The sequence below is a fragment of the Setaria italica genome, chromosome VII, assembly GCF_000263155.2.
Source record: "Setaria italica strain Yugu1 chromosome VII, Setaria_italica_v2.0, whole genome shotgun sequence".
Classification (NCBI taxonomy): Eukaryota; Viridiplantae; Streptophyta; class Magnoliopsida; order Poales; family Poaceae; genus Setaria; species Setaria italica.
Genome location: NC_028456.1, coordinates 33,315,644 through 33,338,712, shown reverse-complemented (window position 1 = coordinate 33,338,712; position 23,069 = coordinate 33,315,644). Strand labels below are relative to the sequence as shown.

Below are 23,069 nucleotides of genomic sequence, written 5' to 3'. Positions count from 1 at the left end.
TTTGTAGGCGGAGGAGATCGTAAGATCAAGAACTCGAATAGTAACACAGGGACGCAAGATTTAGATAGGTTCAGGCCTTCGGAGAGTAACACCCTACATCATGTGTTCTGGTGGATTGTATTGCTGATCATAGGTGTGAAAAGTTAACGTGCGATAGGGTGAATTGCATTACCCTCGGGGGGCACCTTGCCCGACTTATATAGGCTGACGACCTAGGGTTACAATTGGATAAAATCTAATTGTAACATGCCGTATTTTTATGAGATGTTTGAATTTGCAAAAATGTGAATTTCAAAATTTTTGTGTCGTGGAGTGAAAATTTACCAAATGATAAGAGTGACTTCAATGAATCTCTTCCAAAACTCTTAGAAATAACTTATAGCCTAAAATGAAAAGCTAAGATGAATTTCAAAGTTCAAATGTGGACCAATTGCCCAGTTCATTCAAAGGCACCAAGGCAGTAATCTAAATTCCTTTCGTATAGAAAGCCCACGTATATATTCAATGAATGAATATAACTATAATCCACTATACTTGCAAGATTAGATCAATCGTCGATATCACACAGAAACATCCTGCAAGTACGATGATGGTTTTCCTCTATAATTGGAGAAGACAGAAAATGAATAGTAATACACCAAGAGAGATCGAAAGCATTCTTTAAGTAATATGGTTCATAATTTACAAGTCTCCTAGAAAGTGACAAATCTTAGGAAGGATACCGCCAATCCACCAGCTAAAATGGATACATGGTCGTTATGGAACACACGCAGTGAATTTATACAATTTCATCATGAAGTATATGTATCTGTACAAGAGCATATTCCATTATTCGTCCGCGCCACACAACTGGCAACACTAGCATTGCTGTAAGCCCGGGAACCTCCACCTGCAGCCTCCTTTTGAGAATTTCACTTTCACCCCCATTAACCACGATGCTAGTAAGATGCGTGAGCACCTATGACCAGGGTAATCAGAGGAAAACACCCACAAGAAACATCCTGTCGGTTCATCACGTCACAAGAACTGACGATGGTTTCTTGAAGCTGGAGCCACTTGCTTTATTGGACGATGTGATTGCCCTATCCTTTGGAACAGGGCTGCCTAAAACAAATTCTGAAGAATTTGATTGCTGGTTGTTTTCACTCTGGTCCGGTCTGGCCCAGATTTTGATGAGGCCCTCACGGCAGATGGTGAGGATTGATTCATTAGTGAACACCAGACCAGAGAGGGGATCGGCATGTACTCGGTGAGCAACAAGGGGTGAGAGCTTCGGAACATCTCGCATTCTTGGAGAAGGTTGAAGAACACCTGTTGGAGGGCATGCGTTGTCCCAATGTGCAGAAGGACTTCCGACGCTAAATGTTGGCGAGGCACATGAAGGATGACGCAGTGGGACAACTATCTCATCAAGTGCCAGGTCCCATAGAAGAAGCTGGGTGTCCTACAAGTATGTCACAATGGAAATTTTACTCCAGGAATAAATCATGCCGTAAGAAAAATGCCAACTGACTATATTTAAGCATATGCTAGTAGCCTAGTATGCTCAAGAAATGATATTAAATCAAAAAAGTTCTAGCCAAATCAACTTTATATTCAAAACAAGAATATAACAATGGCTCCAAATACATAGGTTTTAAAAAGCTGAGAGAAAACATTTCAACAGTGTACTACACAAATCTGACCAGGCTCATCAATATAAGGTTTCATAGTAATCCAGCAATGGAAGAAAATGGAAAGACAAGTTTTCCAATATCAGGTGTCCATTATTATTTTTATTTTAAAAACAATATCTTAGCCTTCTGTAAACCTAGTTAGAAGTAGAGTTTGTTACAATTACAACGTGGTTTCGATGCACAAAGTTTGTGATGTAGCATTTCAAAATCCAAACTAAACTAGCTATATAAACTTGGCATACCTGACCAACAGAACCAAAGCGATAGACATTTTCTCCATTTCCATCAGAACTTGGTGGAGACCAATATGAATCAAAAGCAACTCCACTAACCTGCCACAAGGATAAAAAATAGCACAATCCTCAACAAACAAGTTTGACAAGGAACATTGAGAAAATTTAATGCAGGTGAAACCATTACCCAGGAATTATGTCCTTCACCCCATGCAACGATCTTTCTATCATCCATGCTCCATACCTGCACAAGGTCATCTTCACCACCTGTTAATAGATATTTTCCATCTGAGCTGTAGACACACAGAACATGAAATTAGGTCAGAGGCTGAAATGTTATTTTGTGTGATGAACCCATATAACAGTGATAAAAACAATTTGCAGATAAAAAATCAGTGATCAGAAATAATCAACAGAATGAAGCAAGATGCAATTTCACTGAAACTAGGATATTTAACCATGGCATCAAGAAAAAAATAAATTGCAGAAAGAAACTATTCTAGAAAATTATTGTTATGATTCACAGTGCATTATTGTAATTAGACCATATACGAAGTAAAGTGGACATCCAAAACTACATATTTCAGATCATATAAAAAGACACCAGTTACAACAAGCATGGACAATCTATGGCTGGTGGAAGTCAATTAATGATTATTTGATGTTCCAGAAGCAACATATTTCAAGCTGCGAGAATTGAGGCTGAGCAGGAGCAGCCAGCAAATTTAGTCACCAATAAGAACAGGCACGATTGGCAAGTACCACAAAACATCAAATAAGCAGATAGAAGATAAAAATATAATTTTATACATATGATACAGTAAGTCACACTAACAGCACTGCTTTATGCTAGTCAATTGATGTGCTTGTTTGAGACTAAAAGTAATATAGTTCAGGAAGTCTTTATCAGAAAGAGCCACGGCAACTAAATTCATTAACATGTTTAAAATAGCCAACAAGAAGCAAATGATGTAGATACATGGTGATAGTAGAAGTGAAATAATAAGGCAAATGCATGTGGGTATAGATGTCAAACAATTAAACTGCACAAGTCATTCACACTTACCTCCAAGTGCAACACAGCAGTGCACCATAATAACTTCTTCCACCAAATATTAGCTGTTCCTTTGAAAAATCAAAAACTCTCAAATAACCTGCACATTGTTTATCGATGTTAGATCAAGCAGAATAATAAAAAGGTGGATCCTATAATGAGATTAAAAAAAGTTGCCAAGGAAAAGGCAAGTACCATCTCTCCCAACAGTCGCCAAGTATGCACCATCTGGTGAAAAGGAAATCGCATTGATCGAACCTTGACAGATATGCCATCTAGCAACTGGGTTGCTCTGCAATTTTATTCATGGTATAAATCCCAGTTAATTATTCTGTCACATTTTCAAGGCCAATCATGCTCTATACCTTGATCAAAATTCTTCCAGTCAAACGTCAAGCAGGAGTATTTATAAGATACTCTAACAACAAGCTCATAGAACCCTAAACTTAAGTTCTTTTAGCAACATCGATTCTACATCTAGTGATCAAAACCAATAACAGTGAACAGGTGGAGGCAGTACAAATGCATAGTGCTGGTGACAGATAGCATTCTACTAAAAATGATGCTGAATGCTAGAAGCAAATTTTGAAATGCAAGCATAAATCAATTAAGTAAAAAACTAGCGCTTAAAGGACAATTTTTATGTTTTAATTCAGAAACTTAAGCATAGGTAATCTGCACCAGGGAGTATTTTAGATGGAGTGCTCTCTTAAATACTTGAGATTTTGTCAATATGTGCAACTTCAAATGACAGGAAAATTATATGGACATTGCTATTTCCATGCTTCAGTAATGAGGAATAAGAGTGTTCATTGTTAAGAAAATTTAAAGTTAGAACGCTTTTATTCTGTAGAAGTTAGAATAGTTGAAGAGTTGTACAGTCGACAAATTCAAGCCAACATAGCAAAAGGAGCACCTTTTAGGCTTTTACAATGCTAACTGATGCTAAAGCATCTTGCTTCACCAAAGTAATGCATTTTAGGCAAGCAGTCACCGAAGAACCTAAATACCTTACTGGACTTTGCATGTGCAACCATAAACTGGGATTGATCCTTCACAGCTGGAAATGTACAGTCTGTGTTCCCATCCTTGTTCTGAATGCAACGAAGATAGAATGTCAATTCAAAATCAACCAAAACAAAGTCTAAAAATATTATCAGATTCTATAACTAGAAGCTGCTCACTTTATCATACACATACAAATTTCCATCAGTATGGCTAACGACGAAAATGCCTTCACGCTCTGGCACCCATGCAACAGACGTACACCGACTGCAAAATATTAATATCCAGATGTTAATTAGGGAACTAATTTAAACAAATTGAGAAAGATAGGCATCCGCAAGGACTATAACAAAGAATGTTCTGCTTCTGTTGCTATAACATCAAACTTTAGATAGCTGATTCACCCAGCAGCACTAAAAGATAAAGGGCACCAAAAGAAAAACACTTCCAGATAATCCAATTAAGAAAATGTTCTCTTTAGATTCACTAGCAAACAAGTTTAAGAATTCAAATACAAGCAGACACTGTTTGACACCAGATGACGAGCACACAAAGAATTAAATCATCCAAGCTCCAAAATAAGATGGCTTCGGATGACAAAAGCAAATTTGGGCTAACAGGTGCTACTTGAAAGCAGTCAAGTAATCCAGATACATAGAGTCCACTGCTTTACCACAAAGCCATGAAGGACAAGAAACCCTGACTCCACTAGGATTAGATTAATAGCGCTTATGTCAGAAGTCAGAACTCAAGAGTACAAAGCTTAAAAAAAAAGCTGAGAATCCTGGAAAGTGCAGGTAACTTTGCTACCTGCTAAACTTTGCTTTGTAGCTTAACTTAAACCACATGGATATATCCAGGAAAATCAAAAGTTCTTGCTTCCCTGTTACTAGACATGTAACTGTGCTGCCTTGATTGAATACCAGATATGCTAAATCATGTGATAGTAATGTAAACAATATGCAATCTAAAATATTTATGAACATTGTCAATACAAATAATTTCAAAGGATCATATGTATCATGTATGTCATTCAAATTAATAATCAATATTCAAACATACCTGCCATTGGAGGAGCCATCTTTATCACCCTTATTATAATGTTGAGCTGCCACGTGCTTTCTTCCAGGATCTTGTAGCTGTTGCCTCAGTGACATTGAATACACTGCACAATAGCCCACAAAAGAAAGAAAATGAAAATGGAGGCATCATATTTATGCACAGTTCAGTTTGAAGCGTAATGGGGTTCAAGTAATCAATTCCACGAACCATCCCCTGATCCCATCCCAATGATCAGGTCATGCCCCTCTTTGGCCTCTGGATCGAATGCATGGCACAGTGGGTTTGAGTTGCTGAAATGAATGGACTTTATTGGATCCTAGCGGAAGTAACCAGCAGATCAGAAAATAGCAAGACACCAAAAACTGTGCGTAGTATGCATCCAGTAAAAAGACTGAATACCTTCTCCTGTGAATTGAGATCACTGATGAATAGCGTATCAGCAGCATTGAAGACAATGTATGTACCCTTGCCATCATAATTCGCAACCCCTTGTGATCCACCAAGGCTCGTAGATGTACCAAGGCCTCCTCCTATACGGCTGCTTCCAGCAACAGCCCGGCTTGCACCGTTGCCCCCACCAAAGTTAAGTGCCTTGCTACCATTCCCAGTGCCCAGCAGCCTTGCTGCCGCAGATCGCATCCCACTGCTGGAGCTTGGTGTTGATGGCTGGGACCCCTGGCTAGAAGGCTTCTCCTTGAGGTATGCCACTGTCAACTGTGACAATCAAAACCACAAACTAATTATCAAAGCACAAGCTTACCATTGAAATCAAGGAAGCGCTAAATTTACGACAGAATTGAGAAATAAACCAACAAAGTTATCAATACTGCTTGTTTACTGATATGTCTAGCTTAAACTAAAAGCAAACAAACTACAATGTTATGGATGAAACATCATACAAAACTGACAGCCTAAACCATCTAACAAGCAAGCTAACACCAATGTCAACTCTGATAATGGCAACCAATGAGTAATGACCACTGTAAATCATGCTCCCGATCAGAAGACAAGCTTATCATCAAAACCTGAGAAGTCCTGTATGTATGGCAGAATCGAGAAACAAACCAACAAAAGTTATCAATAGTTCAATTGTGCTTCTTCACTAAAGTAAAGGCTCAACTCATACAAAAACAAAATGAGAACCACAACTTTGCCCATGAATGAAGCTTGTAACATATATAAAACTAAATTGCCTAATAAGCAAGCTAACGGCAGCAGCGCAAATTCTACTATGGAGCAGCCAGCACAGAATCGAAGGACACGACCTCTACTTCAAATTTGCTCTAAACCGCTCCTGAACCCAACCAAATCCCATTATAGCAGTTAAAAAGGACTTCCAAAATCATCCACTGCAACAACCCGATTTCCCCACCCCCACCGGCCACCCGCCGAGACCGATCTAGATCCCCTAGCAGAAGCAGCGTGCTGCGTGCATCCGTACCTGCGAGACAGTCTTGCCGCCGTGGCTGTAGTGCAGGACGGCGGAGTGCGTCTTCTCGTACTGCAGCTTGTACCTCCCCTCGGGCGTCTTGAAGTAGGTCTTGAGCCCCGCCGCGGCGCCGCCTCCGCCGCCGCCACCCCCCGCCCCCGCACCCGGCCCCACCCCGGGCGCCCCCGCCATGCCAGGCGCCACCGCTGCCGGCGCCTACTCGTCCCCCGCGATCAACTCCCGGGCCGCAACCCTACCGCCGGTAACGAACAGACTCCGCCGGCTCGGCGCTGGTCCGTGGGGGAGTAGGGGAGCGCGGGTACGGTTTCCCAGAGGCACAGATGGATCCAGGCGGCGGCGAGGGAGGAGGAGTATGAGACGAGGAGCGGTGGCTGGCTCGATTTGGGGATGAGAAGCCGAGACGAAGAAATGGCTCGGTGCAATTTGGAGGCGGAAGAACAACTAAAAAAAAACAGCCGCGTTTATTATTCTTCAGCTAAAATGATAGCGGAAAAACGGAAGGACCCCGCCCGTCAGCTGCTAACCGCCTGCGGCGCGAAGGAGTCCCGTGACGTCACTACTCATCCTGGCTCGCGCCACTACCGCCTCATGAGAGGCCGCGGACCCTTCTCCGGCCGGCGGCCTGCAAATTACAAGGTAACTCATACGTTTTTAACTAAATTTTTGCTCAATCGAATATTTGACTGAACTGCTTTGACCGGCACTGCCACTGTAACTCTATCTAGTTTCCGCTTATATTAATATACATTTACTCCCACCGTTTCAACATTCCAACTTCTCGAAGAGTCAAAGCATCTTAAATTTGATCAAATTTATACAATAAAGTACTAACATTCATGATACCAAATAAGTATCATTATACCAAATACGTATCATTAGTTTTTTCATTAAATATATTTTCATAGTATATCTATTCGATGCCATACATTTTTGTGATCTCTTTATAATTTTGATCAAATTTTAAATGATTTGACTCTTTATTATTTGGAACGGAGAGTAGAAAAATACGAAATTTGACGCTCTTCAGATTCGAATGGTGGCGAACCTACCTGACACATTGACACCTGATGATGACCTACCTACCTGGATGGTGTGGAACTTGTTACCTAATTCAGCCAAGCCCAATAATAAATAAGGCATGCAAAGAAGCCCAACAGAGCATAGGAGGGCCCAACGCCCAATTGAAAGAAACAAAAACAGTGAGAACACTGAAGAACTGCTTGACTGTTCGATCCAAAAGTTGACGGATGGATAAGCCGCAGAGCAGTCACCTGACCACAAGCAAATCTAAAAAAATAAGTTATCCAACAAAAGTGCAATTTAATCGTATCGGGACTCAATAAAACTCGATCTGAATGCTGGAGGAAGCTGGATGGGCATCAAAAGCCCTCCGAATTTCCTCCTTTATTGCCGGCACCTCTGATTCGTCACAGTCGCCATTTCGTAAGTTGACGAGCACCTGCTTAAGATTTGTTAGGTGCTCGATGCCGGCAAGCTTGACACCATGCCGCTGCACATCGCTCGCCCTCACCAGCAACCTGAGGACCTCGACCTGGGGCGTCGATCCTGCCTGGAAGGTGACGCCCGCTTCTGCCACGTAGGGAGCTCTCAAGTAACCAAGGACCCTGAATGCCGTGCCACCACTGAAGACGACCCCTTCGGCAGGAACAACCTCAGCGTCCAGAACAAGACGAGCAAGGACAGGCAACCCTGCAAGAACAGCAACATCGTCCTCGCACAGCTCCCCCGACTTTGATTTTCAGGCTGCTGAGGGCGCGTAGTTGGCAAACCCACGCCGGCATCCTTTGGATCTTGAAGTATAATAGGTGGAGTTGCTCGAGATGAGAGCAAGAGAAGCACAAAGAACTCCACCTGCCGTGACGACCCACATTGTCCCGTGCGATGATGGATAGTGTCTTGAGATTGCAACTGATTAGCTTCTCCAGGGAGGACATAAGAGCATCCATGTGTGCACCTTTATTGGCAAAGCTTCCACCAGCGATCAACAGATCAAGAACCCTTAGGTTCAACAATTCACCAAGGGCCCATGTGTTAGCCACCGACTGCTTGCTGGGATCAAAAGCTGCGCAAAGTGTGGAGACATTTCATGTTGCCAATTCCAATGGGATAAGACGCGGCTGGGGGAAATTGCAAGTATAACAAAGCAGGCAAAGAAACAATATCCCGTGGAACATTGGACAAGTCTGACAATATGATTACTGCCTCTAGATGCTGTAGACCGATAATTTCTTCAGGTAGCTGCAGCCGTTTGTAGTTGCCACGAACGCATAAACATCTGAGCTGGAACAATTTGCTGATCAGAGTGAGGTCAAGTTCATTGGTGGCACGCTCAATATACAGAGCTCGGATAAACTTGAGCTCAAGCAGTTCAAGGCTACCATGAGGCCATCCAAAAATGATCAGTGATCGAACATGCGGCAGGCTAATGCGGCCTGCACTTTCAACTAGGCTTCTGTCCTGAAACTGTAGGGAGAGCCGGCGAGCCTTGTACTGCCGTTGTCTTGTGCTGATTGCCTGTAGGTTCTCCACTGCACACAAGAAGTTCTCTTCTGTGGACTTGGACAAAATTAGATCCAGAACCATATCATGCACTCTATAGATGATGCGATCCCCTCTAGCGCCATATTTTACGTGTTGGATGATCATGCTCCTGTTCACAAGTTCATTCAAGTAACTCCCCGCCACTTCCACTGCTTCTCTCCCATCTACTCCACTAATGAAACCTTCAGCTACGCATTGAACGACCAAGTCATCCCTCTGAATTTCGTAATCCTCTGGATACATACCAATGTACAATATGCATGCCTTAAGAGGATGTGGAAGGTGAGTGTAGCTAAGGTTCAATGTCTGCCTCATCCCTTCTAATGTTGGATCTAATCCCAGGTTGTGGCGTAAAGAATTAAGGACAAACTTCCACTGCTCTATTGACCTGGTTGGCTGACTAGCCAAAAGGCTGGCTATAGTGATGATTGCTAGTGGTAGGCCGCCACACTTTTGAAGAATTTTCTCTTGTAGTCCTTCAAATGGCTCAGGACATGTATCTGCTGAGCCAAAAACTCTCCGAAGGAACAACTGTCTTGAATGATGATCACCCAGAGGTTTCATCCTGTAAACGAACTTCAACTGATAATTGCAACTTGCCACAGCCACACGTTCAATTCGTGTAGTTGTCAACACTCTACTGCCACAGTGACTCTCTGGAAAAGCACATTTTATAATTTCCCATGCTGATGCATCCCATAAATCATCAACCACGAGAAAATACCTGGAAAAAATTTGTGTATACAAAACATCGCATTAACCCAACACAAAAGATGAAGATATTTCATTTTTTAACATGCGCACATGCTCAAGGATTTTCCACATTTTTCTTCTTTTCAAAATGGAGAGAGAAAAATCTCGTACATCAAACTTTCAGTTCTCACGCATGAACATGTCCAGCGGTACACAAGTACATGTCACACTTGACCATCCACGTAGTATATGCCCAATGTCTTGTCCACTAGTAAGCAATCAATTGTTGGATTGTGAAATATATCTATGATAAAATTCCTCCTTGTTTACAAAAGCGCATTCCAAACATATTACTGCCTTTTACGCTTCATCTTTAAAAAGGAGTTACTATGGTTTATTTGGTGATATGGGTGAACTATAACCTGCTAGGAGATAATCTCTACATTTTTAAAATATTTGATTGTCCGAAAAATGCAGGTCGTGAGTAATGATTTGGGAGTACCATAACAAAAAACCATCAATTCGAGCTAATGTAATAAAATACCAATGAACTAGTTACCTGTGTGTTCATAGCATGTGCCTTGGAATATTAACGTTGCGGTGACAGCTTCCTAATGATATACCTACCGAGCTAGTTAATTACGTAGAGTTTCTATCCAAGTAGATTTGTAGTGAGCCTTTTTCTACCCTTGCCGCAAATTGTAGGTGGAATTGACGACTAATATTTCACTAAATGGTTGAATCGGTACAAATCGGTTGCATGACATTGTATTGGAAACATGTACTACAAGGGTTCTAAAAAACAGTAATGCTCCGGTGTGTTTGCTAGGGATCATATTGCCACTTGATGTCTTAAAGATGACAATGTGTAAACAATGAGGAGGGAGGAGGGAGCGTATAGAAGAATAAACTCAGATACCTTTTGCCTTGGAGATACTCTCGAAGATTGTCTATTAGACCTTGCAGATCGTTAGCGTGATTAGCCCCTTGCCCCGAAACCTTTGAGAACAGGCTGTTGAGAAGACTCATCATGTCAGGTCTCTGAGACACCGATATGATAGCCTTGCAACTAAAACTCAATCTAAGGTTGCGGTAGACTTCATTTGCAAGTGTAGTCTTTCCTAGGCCTCCAAACCCAACAATAGATACCACTCTTAGCTCTTGTGGTGACGCATCATCGACCTTCCTCAACAAACAATAAAAAGATAACAGGGTAAATTCCCTATCTTTATTAGAACAAAAATAACAACAATGTAGTGATGTATACCAACCTTAGTCAACAACTTGATAACCTCTTCTTTAGGGGCATCGATCCCGACAAGGCTTGATGTTTCTGCATAAAGTGCAGTGATCCGAGGATCAACAGAAACATGAGCAGATCTAGACAAACATTCGCCAAGTCTGTACCTTGTGCGGCGATCACTGGCCTCTTGCACGCGAGTCCTGAGCTCTTCAATTTTTCTAGATATTTGATAGCGCGCCATCAGTGTCTTGAGAAGACGAGCAGCCCTACACATCAACCCTTGTCCGTCATGTGGACTTTCAACACGGTGTCTAAAATCATCGATGCAATCTTCCGTGTCGTAGGCCAATTCCGTCACTTCATTTCTCCACACCTTGGTTTCGTTGGTCAGGTCCTCCATGTCCGCAACATCTTCTAGAGCACCCCGCATGCTGCTGAGCTCATGATGGAGGAACCGCAACTGCAGTTTGGATATAAAAAGTCAGGGTTGATCTTGATCCAGAAATAATTAACGAAATTGAAACCACAGGCTGAATCAAAGTACTAATATTGTAACGTTTTTGCTACAGTTTCGTCTGGGTATGACAACTAACTGTACCCGGGTTTTTTTCCCCTTCCTTTTTCTTTCCCTTTCTTCTTCCTGAGTATAGCATGTGTGAAGGAAATGAAACCAAATTTGTTTGTGGTTACAATGACTTTTAAAATTAATAGGTAGAATCAGTGTAACTAAAAATTCGGGGCCATACCTGAATTTGGCAACACATTTGGTTACAGATTTCAGGTATGGCTGACTAGAACTAGAAGCATAGAACGCGGATGTTGGATTGGGTAGACAGACAGACCTGTCAGACCATATATATTATAATATAAACAATCAAATTGTCGTAGTCGTAAGAGCATGGTGCCCGCCAATCATACCTGTTTATGCACACCTACGAGCTTGGTGGACTCATCAGCCATAAGACTGGATAACTTTTCGAGGACTGAGTTCATTAGTCCCGTCGAAGCACTCGCCAGCATCCTCACACGCACACGAACAGCACCGTCTCCAGGGTTCTTGTTTTTTCATGAAGCTAAGGAAAGCATTAGAGATTTAGGGTGCTCCCTGATAGGTAAATCATACGTACCAGGCGTACAGTGAAGCAGCCGGCAGGCGTCGGAGGAGGAAGAAGCGCCGCCGTGTACCTACCACGATGGCTCTCCGGGCGTCGGCCCGGCTGGATGCCGGGGGATCAAGAAGCCGAGGCGCTTGATCGATCTGGACACAGATCCGCCTGGATTCGGGCGACGAGGCGCAACTGCGCCAGCGAGTGCAAAGGGGAACGAAGCGACCGCGGCAGAGGGAGGTCAGTGGGAACTAGGCAAGGAGGGAGGTCAGTGGGAACTAGGCAACGACGTCACGTCTGAGCTCTGACCTTCCCGGCTGCCAGTACGCGTGTTCACGTAAGGCTGCGTCACGAAGACCAAGCACAGAAACTTTATTAAAAGGAAATTAAAAAAACGTATTTCTATCATTTTCATCCGAAGACTCCATCCCACAGACCAGAGTCCCCGTCGATGAAGCAGTTGGGCATTGTCTCTTGGTGGAGTCCTTGCCACCTCTATTAGTTAGGGATGGAAATGGATCAAATATAGCATTTTAAACATTCTCGTACTTAACGAATCCAGATACAGATCGGATCGTCTGAATTTGAATCCGAATTTGGTTAGGATACGCCTGTAATGGTAAATTCCTTGTTTTTTCCCACGTATAAAACAAAATAATATTTTGGCAGGCCCATGATACTTGCCGGGCCGGGCCAAATTTACATCCTCGTGCCAGCCAATTAAGTAAGTTGCTTTGTGTCTTTACAAGATTGCAGTGTTCCGTATGGACAAGAAATGCTAACATCAGCCGAAACCATTCGAAGCAGCAAAATCAATCAAATGCACACGCAGCATACAACAGTCATTGACTGGATTGTGCCAGAGTAAGATCGTAAGCTGAGAGTGTGCCGGACTGGTCAACGTCGAGCATGTCAAACTCCTCCAGGAAACAAGATACATCCTCTTGGTTGATCTTGCCCAGCTCTTTTAACTTGTAAAGCACGAATTCAGCAGCACTGTAAAAACAGATCAAGGTTCGGAAAATATTGATTGCTGGAAGACGGGTGAAAAAATGAGGTAACAAGTCATGCACTTACCCAACTTGCCCGTCGCCATCCAGATCAGCTGCCTCGAGGTCCATGGTTATCCTCCTCTTGAGCACCCATTTGGCCAGCATTTTCTGCCGTCGCTCAGTGTAGAGCTCAGCAAGGTACAGGAAGAACTGAGCCAATATGATAGTACTGGCGATTATCCAAAATACCGCGAAAACACGCCCCAATTTGGACGAGAAGCTTTTATCCCCATAGCCCAAGGTGGTGATCGTGGCGCAGACGCAGTAGAAGGAATCCACAAGGCTCAGCTTCTCAACCTTCCACAGAAATACAGTTCCAACAACCATAACCATCGCAACAAGTAGAGCCACGCAGTAGAATTTGTACTTTATCCGATTTGTCTCCATTGCTCTCATCATCTTTGCATCACCACCCTTCATGTTCATGTGCAGTGCTTTGAAGAACAGCACCTTCTGTTTCTCAACAAGATAGTCCGCCGCTTTGCTGATGAGGAGAGCAATCATCGCCATGCCTGTGAAGACGAAACTTTGGGTGTGTTTGGATACGAGGTAATAAACTTTGGGAGGGTCACATTGGATGTTCGAACACTAATTAGAAGGATTAAACATGAGCTAATTATAAAACTAACTGCAGAACTCCTATACTAATTTGCGAGACGAATCTATTAAGCCTAATTAATCCATCATTAGCAACTGGTTACTGTAGCACCACATTGTCAAATTATGGACTAATTAGATTTAATAGATTCGTCTCGCGAATTAGACTCCATATGTGTAATTAGTTTTAGAATTAGACTATATTTAATACTCCTAATTAGTATCAAACATCCGATGTGTAGGTACTACAGTTTAGAAAGTGTTACCCTTTGTCGTGGCACTGTTTGGGACAAGATCCCCATAGCCAACCATTGTGACAATGACGAAGTACAGAGCATCAAGCACTCTGTCTTCCCAGATATCTGACCCATGAAAAGGTAAAAGATGATGACACCCACTACCAGGTAGACAGAGGAGGAGGCCTACAAGTCTGAAGCTTGGCCGTATCTCCTTGAATAACTCCTTAGCATGAAGCAGAGAGCCACGTTCTGCGGGTTTTTGATCGGTGGGATCTTAGGGAGTTGACCTGCTTCTTCGAAACCATTTAGCTCCTCCAGATGGTTTCCTTTTCAGCACATTAGGAGGATCTTCTATCAATGCTTGCTGAATGCTGTTATCATCCATCAGCTTGGCCTGGATCTACTGCGATCGCGTGCAAGGGCCTGAAATTCAGATAACTGAGCGCATATTAACAGATATAATAATGTGCGTGTATATTTGCTATAATACACCTAAGAAACCAGCGCACCCAACCGAACATGCGGTGCATATTTCCTAAGTTAATTTGTATCTTCCACCTACCACGTAAAATCACCTAGCATGCAAATCCTACCAGACTGCATACATACGTGGAATCTATACGTGGAATCTTTTGTTGGTTTGAGTCTTTAAAACAATTTTTTTCCTAAACCATAATTCCGATTGACAAACCGTTTGTTGCATGAGACTCAAAAAAATATGCTTAACAAAACTAGATCCAACATGGATATATTTTTTATCGTTTAAGCGAGTTGCATATCAATGTACTACCGATTGCAACTCTATCTATCACCGAGTTACAACTAGTTATAACTCTGTGTAATATATGCATATGGTCACTATAATCACGTCAAGTTGCAATTCTGAATTGCAATCGTAAATTGTTGCAACCAGAGTACCAACCGCATTGCAACCGAGTAGTAACTAGCTGGATACAATTCTATTGAGTAGGAAGCGTATCTGGGTGCAATTAGAGTAGTAAATAGGTTGCAACTGAGTATTAAATAATTGCAACCATAAATAACAAGGGCTAAATAGGCTACAATCAAGTTGTAATTGGGTTCTTGCAACTCAAAGTACAACTTAATTGCAAATACATACTTAAAAAAACTTCATCAAATATAGCCTTCATGGATCTCATTGTGTTAAGCATGTTTTTTCCAACAACATGCTTCAAACGGATCAAAAATCGTAACTGTGATTTAGTAGACATCGCATTTTATCATATTGAATCAAGAAAAGATTCCCTGCATACATGCTTTCTGGTGGGTGGGTTGAGCTCTAAGATGGCGTCACGTGGTTAGTTGTCTCCATTTAATTTTGCATGCAGGAGCGTAGGCTTTCCTTACGTGTGAATTAGCTGACGCGCAGGATGTCCGGTGGGGGTATGTGCATTTGCTGTACAGATGCATTTTAACCTCATCAAGTTACAGCTTAAATAAAATACATGAAATCGAGTTAGGATTGCTTCTGGGGTGAACCTGGAAGCCTTGGGATAGGATGGATTTCAACTATCGTAGCAAGGTTGGATAATAAAGAACACACAGGAGGCGCACAGGCATTTCGCTGCAGCATTCACTCTAGACTAGCTCCCTATCCCATCCGGGAGAACAAAGCTCAGTTCTCCACTACAATAACAACTAGACATACACTGAAGCAGCGCTAGTACTCTAGTAGTGGTTGCAATTTGAAAAAAATGAAGATCCGATTTGTCATCAAGCAAACAACAAGAAGAGATGGGTTGACTGGGGCAATTCAGGGAGCTTCAATATAATTATTTACCTTCTGGGAGAGTTCAGATCGGTGAACGGTGAGCTGAATCGGATCCCGCGGGCAACCGAATTTAAGATCTTCGCCCGCCTCTTCTAGCTCTCCCTCAGCACCTTCGCCATCTCCGGTTGTCTCGTCGGTGGCCTTTTGTCAAGTTGAGCTGGGGCGACAAGATCGTCGCCGACGTGAGCTACGCGTGGTTGCCGTGTGCTATTTTAAACTGATAGCCCGGCACGAGGGCGCGGAGCCGCGGGCCTTACTGCCGACCTGCATCGTTGGTTCTGGACCTCCGGATGTGATGGAGATGGGCTAGCGGAAGAGGAAGAAGCTGCTGGTCAAAAGATTTGGTTTTGGTTTTTTTTTTTTAACCGCAAGGGAGAAACGGACTGACTCGTGTCATACGCAGATAGAAACTGTCATCGCTGCAGGGAGTCCCTCGATCCCGATCTTGATGATGATTCTTGCCTGGGTAGGGTCCTTTACCAGCTGACTCTGTAGCATCATCGTGCTTTACCAGCTGCTACTGCTAGCATCGTCCTCCCGTAGCAAAAGCTTATCGAGTACTGTACGTTATACTATAGCCGTACAAGATGTATATCTAAGTTAAAAGTTGTGTTACGCAATATCATATCATTGACGTGCATGTACGTATAAAACTGCATGCTGACTCGTCACCCAGAAGATGGCTGGCAATGAAAGAAAGATTGTTGCCTTTTCTATATCCCGTACTGTTCTTTCCATCAGATATATGCATGCAGCCCTGGCGCGCCGACAGGATTGACGGGCGGGGCCAGGGCACGCAAAAGGATCGATCATGGTGTCACCCCGCCGTCCATGTGGCAGTGCACGACCTCTTTCATTTCGCTCTTGTTCACTTCCTACAAAACTCCCAACTTTGGCACTATGTAAAAAGAAGATTCCCCATCACATCAAACTTGCGGTACATGCATGGAGTACTAAATGTAGACGAAATCAAAAACTAATTGCACAGTTTTATTGTACTTTGCGAGACGAATCTTTTGAGCCTAATTAGTCAATATTTGGACAATAATTCACAAATACAAACGAAACGCTACAGTGTCGCTACAGTAATTTGGCACCTCCCAAATTCGCAAAGTAAACAAGGGCTTCATTTCATGGACGGCGCGCGGTTGACAGCCTTCATCTGCATCTGCACTTCTAGTTTCTGCATGCAGGGGTCTCGAGCGGTGCACGTAGGTACGCCCGCAGGCATCAGTTGCTGAAACGACAGCACTGGACCTGTGGGCCATTCCCTGTCTGTCCCGTGACGCGTCAGGGCCTCCGTCGTTGCTTTTCAACTCGGAATAACCAGAGCCCAACATTTCTGTAGGCACCTGGTGATGGAATTTTACTTGCACGAATACTCTGTAATCGGTGTGTGCATGCATGGACTGAAGGAGGGTTGGTTCCTCTCTAAGAACAGGATGAAAATGCACTCGGCGGCAGCCGGCCCATGAAACTCCAGGACATTCTTGTGGGCCCCCATCTCCCGAGGCCCAGTCCCACCCAGTACTCGGAACATGAGAGTGCACGCACGCACGGTCCACCACCCACACGGACACGGTCCGTCCGTCCGTGCGTCCACGTCATCGTCAGTCAGGCAGGGCCGCAGGGGAGGAGGGGAGCACGAGATAGCCTGCCAATTTGAGAGCAGAGGAGCACCCATGCCTGGGCCCCGCTGTAGTGCAACCAATGATAGGCCGCATCATCTTCTCCCCTCCCTCCTGGCTTTGCCTTGGCTGGCTGGCTGGCTGGATCACGGCCATGCTCGATGGTCCTCTCGTGCCAGCCAGTAGGACTGTAGGATCCTGTTGCTGGCCGCAGGAGATAGCTAGAGCCAGGTCTACTTGCCAGGGCTGCTCGCCTAGTTGCAACTTGCGGTGGTAACTAAAACAAAAATCAAGCGACAGGCACACTCTTTACCTGCACATCAGCGCGCTCAATGCAGTACGAGTACCACCACTGCTCTCCTGCACGGTAAAGTTTTAAAAGCGGTACCAAAGTGGCAGTAAAAAAGATGTCGCCCGCGCGCGCACGCACCCTTTTGCCGCAGACAGTAAACTTTACTCTCACATTCTTTTTACCGGTCCCGTTCGCTAATACTGTAGCAGGAGGTACTGCGCCTGTACGTACGTGCAAGCACGCTATAGAGCGGTAGAGCATGCATGCAGACCGCCGCAGGCAGGCCGGTCGATCACGTGCGCAGCTTTGCCGATCCGGCGCAGGCCCAGACCGGCCGGACGGATCCTGGTGGCTGCCTGCACTACACGTACGTCTACACCATCGTTGTTTACCCGCTGTAACGGAGGGGCGGCTAGGGGGATGGCGTTCGAAATTTTCACCGTGGGGAGTGACTAGCGAGGGTGGTGGGCTGGTGGCTTGGCTAGAATGAATGACAGAGCACGTCTGCCCTCTGTCCAACTTGCAGGCAATCCGGATCGACCCATCACCCACCCCGGGTTCCTTCGTTGACGCTTGACGACGAGCGAGCGACCGCGTCCCGTTCCGTTGGAGTAGGTCCATGTGACCGACGAAAGAGTCAAGAGGCGGTCAGACTCTCAGACCCACACACATGCGCGCCACACCCCCCAACCGAGTCATCAGTCAGTCAATCTCCTCGCTTGATCGCGGTCGCCGCGAAAGGTGGCCCGTTCGCTTCAGCTTATTCAGCCGGCTTATCAGCCACCAAACAGTATTTTTCTCTCACAACAAATCAGCCGTTTCGACTTTTCAGCTGGCTTATAAGCTGAAGCGAACAGACCCAGGGTTCCCAGCTGCCACGGCCTAGTATTGGCGTTTGACCTGTGCTTTGACTTGATGCCGGCTTGTGCTCTGCATCAGCATGGCGATACGGCATGAGGATGATGGGAACCGCCCGACCAATCGCCCGGGTGGAGTAATTCTGTACTGCGACGTACTACTCCAGTACCCTAGTATGACGCCCCCTCTTTATCAAAAAGAAAAAAAAAAACTCTCGCCCCCTTTTTTTCGAGTCCGACGGAGCGAAATGATGTATCCCACAAGTGTGGAACGTGGCTGCCCTGCCTGCCCGAAAGATAATCACCATCCCATTCTTTACTGCCCGGCGCTTCACTTCAACTTTTACCCTCCTCCCTCTTTCCTCCTGATCATGGACGAGCAGGCAGGCAGGCAGGCTGGCTCGTGGCGAGCGAGACACCGCGACCAGCGGCTGGTGTGAATCCTCGCATCGCACGGCTGGAGTAGTAGCAGCGGGTGGGCCCACGGCGGAACCCTTTGCTATCGGCTCCCTTCTTTCTTTATTAGCGCGGGCGGGTGGGCCAGCCTGGAGTTGACTGGCAGGAGACTTCCCTTTCCCCACCCGCACCACCCATGAGGCCATGACTGTATTCCTGGCCCTTGTTTTGTTTACTACCTCGCCCCTCATCATCGACGCCACTAGATTATTATTGTTATCATTTCTTTCCTCCTTTTCCCCTCTTTCGCCACAACTACTACCGGTAAAATAAAGTATTCCCGCCATGTTATGCGCAGGTAAAAGACATTCTGTGCGATCAGCTTGTTTAATCATTGCCGTCGTGGTAAAGATTACCCCCATCGCGCTTAATAATATAGTATATACTCCCAGCACAGAGGCAGCAGATATTCCTTGGCTCCTTGCTCTCTCTCGCCCTACCTTTTCTTCGTTTATGCAGCATGTGTTTGCTGTCAGGCTTCAGTTAGTTAGCATTTAACCAGTCACTCACACTCAGGCACTCAGCTGTTTCTGGACCCAAGCTTTACCTTGTTTTGGCAAACAGGCTTGGTAAAAGGCCCCTCGTGAATTCGTATGATCTCATCGAGAAAAGAAAGAGAAAAACGACTACTACTCTGACTAGAAAATGGTTGTGCTTGTACAGGGATACTACACAAGAGGAGAGATGAGGAGAGAGAGAGAGAGCTAGGAGGAGGGTTGGGGCTGGTGCTGTTGGGGGATGAGCTGTCAGCAGCATTAGATGCTCCCCGGTCTGACACCCCCACCTGCAGTGTCCCCCTACCCGTCCGACCTCTTTCAATTCCCTCCACACCACAAAACCACTCCACTCAATCATGCGCAAACATTACGACGACGAGCTGAGGCTGAGCTCCCTCCCCACATCTAGGTGCCACTCATTGGCTCGTACTCCTCTCTAGTCGTCTCCTCGCCCAGCGTTACCGTATACTCCGGTACATGCTCCAATTTCCGGCGGAAGTTTCACAGAGATTTTATACACATTTAATATATGGGATGACATGCCAATGTAATTATGAAGAGACATGAAAGGAGTTTTATCATGATGAAACTGTACATGCACTGTTCATTAGCATATGCGATGACATAGTAACATAATTACGAAGAGAAGAGAGAGATGAAAGCAGTTTTCATCACTATGAAACTGTGCATGCACTGTTTACAAAACTATGAAACCTGATGAAACTAGCATTAGGGGCTAAAGAGTTTCATTTTATCTGACCATATCCAATCACATGCCTTGCAATTAAATGTTATGTGCAGTCTATGAAATCGTGAAATGAAACTTTACAGGGGGGATCGGTTTCATTCACCAACTCAAACCTCTTTTGGTGACATGTCGCTCTTGGAAACCGCGACATGAAACTCCCCACTGGAAATAACCTTGTGCACAAACAAAGCAACCACTTTTCATTTCATTTATTATTATATCTGTTTTCATATTTTATTAGAACAGAGTGCGATTCATTTCAACCCTCAGGTAGTTTTCCCATGCATGCCAAATTTTCCTTGTTCAAAGAGGAAAAAAAAACACCAGCACCTACCACAAAAGGTGAAAAGAGGAGAGAGAGGGAAAACATCAAATTAACACCACCAACAACCCCCACAAAAAGGTGACCAACACATGCCCTCGTGAAAAACACATGCACGCACGAGTATAGTTACTTTTTACCCACGCAAATGCCCAAGCAGCCATGATGCAAATGCAACAAAAGCCACATGTGAAAAACATGCAAAACTGTCAAAATCTGCTGGTCTGCTAGTAGAGTACTTAGCCTACTCTACCATACCGCCTGATGCCCACTGCCGTTTGAATCTTCCTCGCGATTAGCAGCAATTAGGCTGTTGCTCTTGCTCATTCCACTGCTATGTGGTGAATATTTTTGAAGCCTCACCATGCCTCAAGGTGGTGTGGTGTGGTGTGCAGTGGACTGGTGCTGGCGCATCGCATGTGGGGCTCGTGCAGAGGCTTTTGGCCGTGCATGGCGCAAAGGGCGGAAAAGGAGGCGAGTGGCCGGGTGGGGAGCCTGGACACTCTCTCGGCCGAGCGATCTCGCATCACATTTCTTCTTGGCTCCGTCCGTCCGTCCGTGTCCATCATTCCGAGGACCCACGGGTGGCCTACTCCATCTCACTCTTTCTCGCGCCTCGGGTCTTCCCTCCAAAACAAATTAAAAAGGACCCTGCGGAAAGCCAAAAGCAGGAAAAAGGAGGGAAAAGAGTGCCGCCAAAACCGTGCCGGGAATTTTTTTGGCTCCTCAAACTTTTGTCTTCTTTTCCTTCTCTGTTTTTTTCCCCTTCATGCGGAGAATTCTAATAATTTACCAGGCTGCCTTCCTCACCCACTCGAAATGTACTTTGTTCGGTCATAAATACTTTTACATTTCAGATGTTCTGATCATGTTTTTTGTTGAAATTTTGGAATTTTGATTGTCAAGATTTTGTTAAATTCTTGGAACTTTTTTCAAGAGTAATGATGAGAGGGATTCTTTTCTGAAAGGTGATGAGAGTGAATTTAGATGTGATGGGAAAAAACAAGCTAGAAATTTGAAGTCACGAAAACTTTTTTCGCTATTTGCAAGTTACAATGTTGGCTTAAAATTCTAGAAACTTTGGGAAAAAATAACGTAATATTTACTGTGGAAGTACAAATAATGTGCCCAACACGACTAATCTGTATATTAAAAACGGTAAACATAGAAGCTAGGATGACGTGTTTTGCAGTTAATAATTTGTCGCCATGTCCTCTATACGTGCAAAAAGCCCTGTACCTAAAATGTCGGCGAGAGCAAATTTAAATATGGTCAAAAGAAAAATCCAAAATAAAGGCTCGGGTCCAGATAAGAACACGGTGTTGCATGTACCACTTCCTAACCTTGATCATTGTTGCCAAGCGACACGTTTCTATTCCTAACATCCATCGGCATGGTTAAGCGACACGTTTCTGTTTTACTTATTGGTCATACTAGAAGAAATGTATGACTTCCCAACTTCGATCATCATGGTTAAGCGGCGCGTTTCCGTTTCAATTGTTTGGTCATACTTGAACTTGGAGAAATGAACCACTACCTAACTATGGTCGACATTCGTAAGTGACATGTTTCGGTTCAGTTACTGGTCATTACAGAGGAAATGAACTACTTCCTAACTTTGATCGACGTTGCTACGCCACCTCTCCGTTTCAGTTACTCGTCAGAATAGAAGAAATGTACAACTTCTTAACTTCGTTGCTAAGTTTCCGCACAAGAATACTTCGTTGCTAAGCGATATGTTTCCGTTTCAGATATTCGTCAGGTATTCATCATAATAAAAAGAAATAAGTTTTAGCACCGAATGTTTTTCGTAGCTCCACCGTCGCGTTACCACATTATGTTAATTATGGTCATCCTTATGTACATGCCTTGTCTTGAAATATTGTTGACTAATATTACAAGTAGTGTACATATTTTATAAAAAGGACCGCATAATTCGGAAGGCATCACATAATTTTCTTTGAAAACAAAAACTTCACCCCACCTTGGAGGATGGAAATTCGGACTGGGCTGTGGACCAATCAAAACGAAGCGAAAGTGGGAATGTGAAAACGAGAGGCGACGCCACCGAATATCTGCTCTAGGGTTTTATAGAAATGCCGAAAAGGCCGCATTAAACAAGAATAAGCAAAGGCAGCAACCCCACCCTTCCCCTGTCTGTCCCTCTCTCTCCCTGCCATCTCTCCTGCACGTAGGGCCCGAGGGCGGTTTACAGATCCTAGCAAAATAGCAGGCCCGGATACCCCATCACCATGTGCTGCTCACCTTGCGATTATTTTAAGCTGCCTACTTGATGCACGGATCCTTTTCGTTCCAATGATTCCTGATCTATTTGTAGCACTAGTGCAAACGATTACAGCTTACCAATGCTTCGATCAGGCACAGAGTTACAGCTAAGTATTGGAGGGAAGAGTTATACATTATTATGACGGGGTATGCATCCACAAAGTTGTACTTGTAACACAGTGAAGCATGTCCTAGCAGCAAATTCTCTTTGATCGGTAT

General features: G+C 44.3%; 2 protein-coding genes and 1 pseudogene across 10 annotated transcripts; all 3 read right to left on the bottom strand.

Moving 5' to 3' along the window:
- Window positions 1–633: 633 nt before the first annotated feature.
- Window positions 634–6,924, bottom strand: LOC101761827 (dystrophia myotonica WD repeat-containing protein). Its single transcript, XM_004977216.2, has 11 exons — window positions 6,472–6,924; window positions 5,430–5,744; window positions 5,238–5,346; window positions 5,031–5,133; window positions 4,148–4,235; window positions 3,974–4,057; window positions 3,159–3,255; window positions 2,976–3,063; window positions 2,097–2,202; window positions 1,919–2,008; window positions 634–1,444 (listed from the first exon to the last, which is right to left on the bottom strand). Exons 1-11 carry the CDS (start codon window positions 6,649–6,651, stop codon window positions 1,013–1,015), a joined length of 1,692 nt encoding a protein of 563 aa, XP_004977273.1. The 5' UTR covers window positions 6,652–6,924; the 3' UTR covers window positions 634–1,012.
- A 701-nt stretch (window positions 6,925–7,625) lies between these two features.
- LOC101759949 (disease resistance protein RPM1) lies at window positions 7,626–12,380 on the bottom strand. 9 transcript variants are annotated; one of them, XM_022828367.1, is made up of 6 exons: window positions 11,897–12,376; window positions 11,725–11,820; window positions 11,577–11,618; window positions 11,007–11,438; window positions 10,655–10,917; window positions 7,626–9,766 (listed from the first exon to the last, which is right to left on the bottom strand). In XM_022828367.1, exons 2-6 carry the CDS (start codon window positions 11,740–11,742, stop codon window positions 8,557–8,559), a joined length of 1,965 nt encoding a protein of 654 aa, XP_022684102.1. In that variant the 5' UTR covers window positions 11,743–11,820; window positions 11,897–12,376; the 3' UTR covers window positions 7,626–8,556. The 9 variants fall into 9 exon arrangements, with proteins under 9 accessions (XP_022684102.1, XP_012702679.1, XP_004977269.1 ...); XM_012847225.2 differs by lacking the exon at window positions 11,577–11,618 and having other exon boundaries at window positions 11,897–12,375; XM_004977212.3 differs by lacking the exons at window positions 11,577–11,618; window positions 11,725–11,820 and having other exon boundaries at window positions 11,007–11,058; window positions 11,143–11,438; window positions 11,897–12,375.
- Window positions 12,381–12,721: 341 nt separating this feature from the next.
- LOC101759543 lies at window positions 12,722–16,135 on the bottom strand (annotated as a pseudogene).
- Between the last annotated feature and the right edge of the window lie 6,934 nt (window positions 16,136–23,069).

What these genes read in the sequence shown, in the direction of transcription:
- LOC101761827 (XM_004977216.2), bottom strand. Translation starts at nt 6,651, where the DNA reads ATGGCGGGGGCGCCCGGGGTGGGGCCGGGTGCGGGGGCGGGGGGTGGC. An exon ending in GCGGCAAGACTGTCTCGCAG is followed by an intron (nt 5,745 to 6,471) that starts GTACGGATGCAC and finishes TGATTGTCACAG; the next exon opens with TTGACAGTGGCATACCTCAA. An exon ending in TGGGATGGGATCAGGGGATG is followed by an intron (nt 5,134 to 5,237) that starts GTTCGTGGAATT and finishes GCTATTGTGCAG; the next exon opens with TGTATTCAATGTCACTGAGG.
- LOC101759949 (XM_004977211.2), bottom strand. Translation starts at nt 11,998, where the DNA reads ATGCTGGCGAGTGCTTCGACGGGACTAATGAACTCAGTCCTCGAAAAG. An exon ending in TCGTAGGTGTGCATAAACAG is followed by an intron (nt 11,439 to 11,896) that starts GTATGATTGGCG and finishes TCCAAACTGCAG; the next exon opens with TTGCGGTTCCTCCATCATGA. An exon ending in GAGTATCTCCAAGGCAAAAG is followed by an intron (nt 9,767 to 10,654) that starts GTATCTGAGTTT and finishes AATTTTTTCCAG; the next exon opens with GTATTTTCTCGTGGTTGATG.